The 7,578-nt window shown below is 36.2% G+C and overlaps 1 protein-coding gene across 3 annotated transcripts in view; it reads right to left on the bottom strand.

Annotated features, from left to right (window-relative positions):
- Positions 1-3,503: 3,503 nt before the first annotated feature.
- Positions 3,504-7,578, bottom strand: part of U2SURP (U2 snRNP associated SURP domain containing) — a 44,811-nt gene continuing 40,736 nt past the window's right edge. For all 3 annotated transcript variants that reach the window (XM_051626357.1, XM_051626358.1, XM_051626359.1), the window contains 3 exons: positions 6,347-6,465; positions 5,350-5,526; positions 3,504-4,022 (listed from right to left, as the gene is read on the bottom strand). In XM_051626357.1, coding sequence (XP_051482317.1) covers positions 3,884-4,022; positions 5,350-5,526; positions 6,347-6,465 — 435 coding nt within the window. In that variant the 3' untranslated portion in view covers positions 3,504-3,883. The remainder of the gene's footprint in view (positions 4,023-5,349; positions 5,527-6,346; positions 6,466-7,578) is intronic.

Raw genomic sequence — 7,578 nt, 5'->3', positions numbered from 1 at the left:
ATTTGTACACAGTTTCTGCTATAAAGTCTGTCTCAGAAATTCATTAAATAAAACTAGTACATTTCAAAGCTATCCGAATAGAGGAGATAATCATAAGTTCATGGTTGAAAATGCATGGGAGTAATTTTACATGCAGAAAAACACAACGGATACAATAATCCAGCAACTTTAAAGGGTTCACGTGTGCTTAGGTGGACCTGCAATCTCAGTACAGAAGGGAGTCTGTAAATGCAGAAAGCAGGAGTACATTGTGTCACTGGGACTGAGGAACTCACATTAGCAACAGTTGCAATTCTAAATATATGCTTTGGAAAACATTATTTGTTACCCTTGTTTGTAATGTTTTATTCTTACACTTCAAAGCCTCCAAGGGGCAGGAGGAGAACACATGCACTGTGTCTGGTGCCCAAATAACCTGACATTGACTTTCAGAAACCAACTCTTCCTGAAACAGTATTACAAAAGGTTTATGCAGCTGGTGTGGAGAGAAGTTAAAGGAAGTCACAGTTTTAAAAAGGCAGTTCAAATATAAATACTTCTGTAATACTAGTAAGAAAAGCTTTTCATCATCATCAGCCACCAAGCAGCTTTTCTTCACTGAGACAGGGCCCACGTGCTCACAGCGGGAGAGTCTAAGTCTTACAGAAACGCTCAGAGAGGTCAGTACCGCTTCAGAAACAACACAGATGAATTTGTAACTCAGAATCTAGAAGGCCTTCACCAAGTATCTGAATGTCCTGCAGAGTGCTGGGTAGGCTTCACCAAACTATCAGCACAACAGCCTCCAGTACATACCTGGGAATATACCACACACCTTCCGTACCTATGGTTGTCTCGGGCTGCAGGGGTTACTCAGCTGCTCTAGAATGTGGCTGTAGCAGGCTACACTCGGTTTCTCTGCTTTGGATAAATCTAAAATCTAAAGCATGAGTATGTACCTCAGGTATCATCCACAAGACAGGGCAGGAGAGGACAGAGAGCCCCCTTACTCCCTCACGCCCGGAGCAAAGGGTCGAGCGCTGACAGACTGGGGGATGTTAAGAGGACAGCGGGCTCGCTCCTCCTGTACAGGCACAAAAAACATTTGGAAACACTCCACATGGAAACACTGCATCATACCTCCTCAGGCCAGAGGTTTTTCACAAGGACTTTCTGAATCCCAGGATCAATATTTAAATTACCCCTATCCTACATCAACTATATGATTTTTCACCATTTCACCCCAAAAAGCTGCAGAAACAAGTCTCACTGTAATGGCACAACTATACCTTGTCACTGCAACATGACCTAAGGAAAAACAAATTTCACAGGCAGCTTAATTTTCAGTCTTCAATATTAATCTGCATCTTTTACGAAAGACTTGTTACCAGATGCTGTCTCCTCCACTCTTTTCTTTGCAGAAAAGCCAAGCTATAAACAAAATTATTTTTAAAAGAAGGGAAGAAAATTCAAAAAGTACGATCAAAAGATGTTCTTTTCAACAGGACAAAAACCAAACATCCAGTTAAGTATACACATTCTTAATTGCTCTTACAAGACTGTTAGGTACAAAACAGGTTTTCTAAAGCCAAGCTATGAAGCAAAGAACAAGAGGTATGAGAATGGTATTTAGAGAATAAAGATACTGAAAAAAGGTATTGCATAATAAAGCTGTTACAAAATAAGTCTAATGGGTATGCTCCTTTAGCTACTTGGCTTAAGCCTTTTATAATCACTGATGAGAATTTTATAAAAGCTGAAATAATAATTAATTATTGAAAAGTATGGCTAAACTATAATGCTAAGTGATTTTCTACCCTGAGGATTTTTAGCTATTAAATGAAATACATAATTGATTCTAAAGACAGAAAATTCTTGTGGCAAACTATCTTTAGTCTCACTTCACCTAGAACATTGTCATTTATCACTTCTCCACTTATAAACAGCTACAAGATAAAAGCAAAGAAGTTAATTGGATCTGAAGTGATGATCTTCCTGTTGTGAAGTTAGGATTCTCCCTGTCCCCAGCGGATTTTAGTATCTACTTTTTCCTCTAGAAAGCCTTACCTAGTCTGCCAGGTACAAATACACAGCAATTAAGAAAAAAAGTAACTTTGTTTCTAAGCTACCAAAATCTGTACATTTGCAATATTTTATGTTACAGGGAGAAAGAAAAATATAAAAAATAAACTCTGCACCTTTCTAAAACAGATTCTTTATAATGTAATATAAACAAATACAAGGTGTATTATTTTATCATCATTAATGCAACTACTCAGTACTCATTCTAAGAAAGTCTTTACAGTACACATGCATTCATCATACTTCCCATATTCCAGACAACCTCTCAGTTCTCATAAACAAAAAGAATTCTCCACTTAATTCTCACATTTGCAACAATTTATATAATCTCCCATCAGGAAAAAAACTGATTATTTTTTTTTTAATTAAATAGGCAGGTTTTTCAAAAGACATTTTCGATCCTGCTTCCCTCAGCGTTGCCTCTTAGGCTGTATATATGTACTTGTAACCCAAAATTTTCCCTGGCACATTTACAAAATTCTAACAATGTAAAACCTGCAGATACACAAGTGTAATAGCACACCATCATCCAGCTCTCTGTGCCTGTAGTTAAGTACAGTTTTTGCTTTCAGAAACAGTTCACAGGAGGCCAGATCCCTTTTAATTTTAAGTTTTTATTACAATCTCCCCACACCTCCAAGTATAAACATTGAACCTCCCCCATTTTTCATCCCTGCCCCCCTCCCACCCACAGAGAGGTCGCATGTTAAGAGACCAAGGTGAAGTGATTTAAAACCACAACAATGCCTAACACACAGAACAGGTTTGGAGAAGGGAAGGCCTAACATTAAAAAAAAAAAATTAAACAGCCTCTTGACTACAAAATATTAATAAATAAAATATGTAATTAAAAATGTAAATTTTTCCCATTTTGAAGAATTTGCACAACAGAGGAATAAATTCAATACAATTATGTAAAAGGTGTCCTTAAAATCAGTTTTAGAAAACAATAGTCTACTGAAGGTTGCAATTACTGCACCTCTGTTTAAGGAAGAGGTCATACAGTCTCAGGCTTGCTGTCCTCTTATTATTCCCCATGCAAGCCATAAATATGTTACTGATACATCATAAGTATACGATATACATACACTTATGTATGATGCATCTCTGCAGAGGCCCTTTTTTAAAAAACTATTACTCTAGTGTCACAAATATTAGCTGCAATTAAAATGGAGAAATGTGAAGCAAAGATGTACTTGTGAAGTTTATCACAGACTGTTCAACTGCTCTTAAAGCAAAATGTCATGGTAAGAAAGAAAACCCATACACTGGATTCAAAAGGTGCTTTTATCTGGCTAGTCAAACTAGAGAGAACAGGAACAGAGCTACCACTATACTGAAAGATCTAAGCACAGTAGCATGTCTGAAATACACAGTATTTCCAAACAAACTATGAATTCCTTTAGAGAGCTGTATCACCAGTGGGGCAAGAAAACAACATCTTAATTTTCTGTTCAGATTTTATTTGAAATCTAATTCAAATTGTTAAAGCTACAAAAAGGGGGCACATTTCAGTTATTTCTGCTATGTCACAACATTCTAAAACAAAATATCACTACTGCCAGCAGATCAGTTACACACATTTCTGATGAAACTTCTAGACACAAAAATGTTTCATTTGGGAAATAGTCACAATGAAGATATTTTGTACAATATAAAACAATGACGGGTCTACAGATGCCGATACTCATGAGTATACACGTGCATTCACCAAAAAAAATAACCAGGAATGCTTTTTTGTTTTTTTTTAACAGACTGTTCAGGCACAAAAACAAAACCGCATCTCCAGTAAGTGACAGCATCATAAAAAATATTAACATTGTCAGTGTTTGCTTTTCTTTGACTTCTTGTGAGATCTGTGAGGAGAACGAGACTGAGACCTGGATTTTTTCCCTGACTTTTTAGGGGACCTGGATCGTGATCTTCTTGATCTTTTGGGTGTCCTGGAGCCAGACGGCGACCTGCAAAAGAATAAAATTTTATGTCAAATACTAACTGATAACATCAAATTTTTCTGCAGTTATTTGGTGTTCATTTATTGAGCTAAACAAGGTAGAAAATACCTTTTTCTGGCATGGGGATACTCTTTCTAGAAGGGTATCTTGCTTTTGGAAAAAGACAACTTTCTGCATTTTCAGGTTTTTAACGTGTTATGGGCTTAACTCGAGTGCTTGGGATCCACAAGAAAAGTAACACCAACTCTTACCCTCTTAAAACAACATAAGGAGTTCACAGCCCCCCACATATACCTCTGCCACCTCTGCTCTTGTACTAATAGCAGTCTATATCCATACAGAAGAGAACAGAAATGAAACATTGAATTGCGTTACGCTGAACAAGTACTTTGGATTCTCAAACATCTCCAGCTTGTGATGCAACCCCACAGAGAAAGAATGTACACTGAATAAATCTGATGTCATCTCACCCACACCTAATGCATTAATCTGATACATATCTATCATATATCATACATATCATATATATAATCCAATAGATACATCATACTAACTTTAAAAAAACACAACCAAAACTCAAATATTTTTCCACTTCTGCTAGAGTTCCTAACTTACAGCACAAGAATCTGATTAATGTGAGTCTGTATTATGATTCTTTGAGCAGCATCAATTTTCCTCAGTATGTCTGAGGATTCTTGTATCAATAAAATACTCTACACATCTAAGAGAAGTGGAAGTTGAACTTTTGAGTTTTGAGCTACAAGAGCATCAAATACAATAATAAAATCTCACTTCAAGTTTAACATTAACTAGAGAACAAATATTTGTGTCAAGTCTAGAGATTGGGTAATAACTATTTCAGAAACAAAAACACATGAGCAGTATCACATCTAGATTTTTTTCATTAAAAAAAACCAACCACAGAAGAGGAGCTTCATGTAGGAAAATCATCAGTGAAAGACTGGATGGTTACTATAATTCTGGAAGTTCTATGGACTACAGAAGATCTGTCTTTTGAAAAAAACCACAAAACCTAATAAAGCAGGAAGATGCTTTGGTTTAAAGCAGCATTTCTCAAAATTATTAGTAAACAGGTAAACAAGAAAATAGAAGTGAACAGCCTTGAGCTATCAAGGCAGGTGGCTGTGCACATTTCAAACATCAAGTGTCAAAGATGTTAACCAGGAACATTAGAATAGTCCCCTATGAGAGGAAATACTTGCATATCTAACATGCTCTGATGAAAAACACACAAAAAACCCCCCCAAACAACCAAAATACACCTATACACTTAACTTTCCTACCACCTGAAATACAGAAAATACCAGCTTACCTTTTGCCTTTTTTACTGACATCTCTGGGAGAATCTTTATGTGATGACCGAGAACGTGAACTCTCTTTGTGGGACCGTTCCGAGCGCTCCGAGCGCTCTGATTTAGGGGATGGAGACTTGGCGCGCCGGCTGCCGCTGCTGCGGGACGGGCTGGGGGACGCGCTGTGCCGCCTTTTCCTTTGGGAAGGGAACAAAGTCATGGACATTCACACGCACAGAGAGGCAAGTGAAAATGCCAATTAATAAGGATTCCTTTCTGTAGATACTTTCTTTTGCCAATGTAACATTAGATCCTTTTAAGAAATTTAAAAAAAAAAAAACCCAACAAACAAGTTCAACATGTGCAGCAGATTTTTCCTGGCTGAAAAAAAACTAAGGCTGTGACTCATTTTTTTTGGTTGCAGTGTAAAAACATTCTCTCAGTTCCTGAAAAGCAAGGCACTGTACTGTATCTACACTTAATAACATGGAAGAGTTCTGCTATACAAGTATAGGAAGATAAGAGTGTACAATCAACTACCCTAAAACTAGCTGTTTTGAAATTTATTTTAAATGAAATGAATAATATATAAACTGCCACAAATAATCTGTGGTATGTACAGTTTTTGTACATTTTGGACTAATACACTGCTGTGAATTTACTGCTGAGAGTTAAATATGCTTTTTTCACCTGGTCATTATTTCACAGCATTAGTCAGGGCCAAAAGGAGCCATAAGGTGATTCTGTTTCAAAGAGTACATCCCGTGAGGCATGATGTAAAATTACAATTCCTTTAAAATTTAGAAAAATGTTCTAAGATCCAAAACATGTGGGTTTTGGGTTGTTTTGGGGTTTTTTTCTGTTCTGGAGGATTTTTTTTGTTTGCATGGTTTTGTGCTTTTCTTTGAAAGTAAGATGCACGATACAACGTAATTTCAAGGCTGCCATTGTATATATATAAAGACATTAACTGTGAGGTTTTTCCTTCCATCCACTTTACTCCAAGGAAAAACATACCTCTCTTTTCTTGTTGGTGTACATTCCTCCTTTTCCTTCTTATCTTTGGATCTGGAATCAGATTTTTCCTTGTCCTTCTTGTCTCTGTCTCGTTCTCTTTCCAACTCTTTTTCTTTTTCCTAAATTATTAGAAGCATTCATTAATTCAGGTGAGGTGTGAGTAATTATTATATAAAGACAAGCAAGCTAACCACCACCAAGCATAAAAGCACTGAGTACTGAAGGAACACAACACACAGTCTCAGAAAGAACTAGTGGTCACACGATAACCACTCTTCAAATCTTTATTACTGTTTCATACACAGCAGAAGCATTTATTGTAACACAAACACTGACAAAAACATGAAAAATGTCACCCTGTGTCAGAAAGTCTGAGTATCTAATTGGAAATGAACAGTATTCAATTTTACAAATTTCAAGGAAACTTTACAGCTGTAAGGTTTTCTAAACTATTTAAACATGATAGAATACCAGGAACCTCTTTCTACTTAAAACATTTGTATTCATCTTCATTAATCCAGATTGAAAATTGAGACCATCTCCTAGCTACAAAACACTATGAAGAGAAAACAAAAATACAAACAGGAGTCTGGAATAAGGTCTACTCTGTAAAAAAAAGACCCACAAATATGATCAATTTTTATAAACCAACAGCGCTATTGTGAAAGAAAATATATATACCCTGAGCACACATTGTTTGTCTGTCAAACAGTTAGAAAATTAGTTATATAAAAATAAAGCATCAGCAAGCCTGAACACAGAGATCAAGAATTGTACTTCTTTCAGTTCTGGCATATTAAAAAAAGTTCCTTCCATGGCAAAAAATAAAGAGCTATTTCCTGCATACCTCACAAAGAAGTCAAAGAAGGGGTGATTTAGCCAAATGAAATTAAAGGGGGGGCAGGCAAGTAATACAAGTGCAGGACATACCAGGACAGCTGTACTAATCAAGCCTCACAACTTGGAAGACTTATTAGTAAAATTTGTGTCCCTTATCACATAGGTACTATTGCAAACTATTGGTAAGAGTCCACTAGAATCAATGGGCTTTGAAGATGTGCCTTGCTTATTTCATAGCATAAGTAGTATTTTGTCATGATAAGTAGTAATAAACAGTATTTTAAATAGCTACATGTTCCTATTACTTTAACAATACACACTACTACTAGAAAATTTACTCTTGGAAAACTCATTCTATAGTAAATTAGACAAAAAACAATGGCCAACCAAGT

This window comes from Apus apus, chromosome 8 (assembly GCF_020740795.1).
Source record: "Apus apus isolate bApuApu2 chromosome 8, bApuApu2.pri.cur, whole genome shotgun sequence".
In the NCBI taxonomy this organism is placed as follows: Eukaryota; Metazoa; Chordata; class Aves; order Apodiformes; family Apodidae; genus Apus; species Apus apus.
This window is presented reverse-complemented; position numbering and strand designations above follow the sequence as displayed.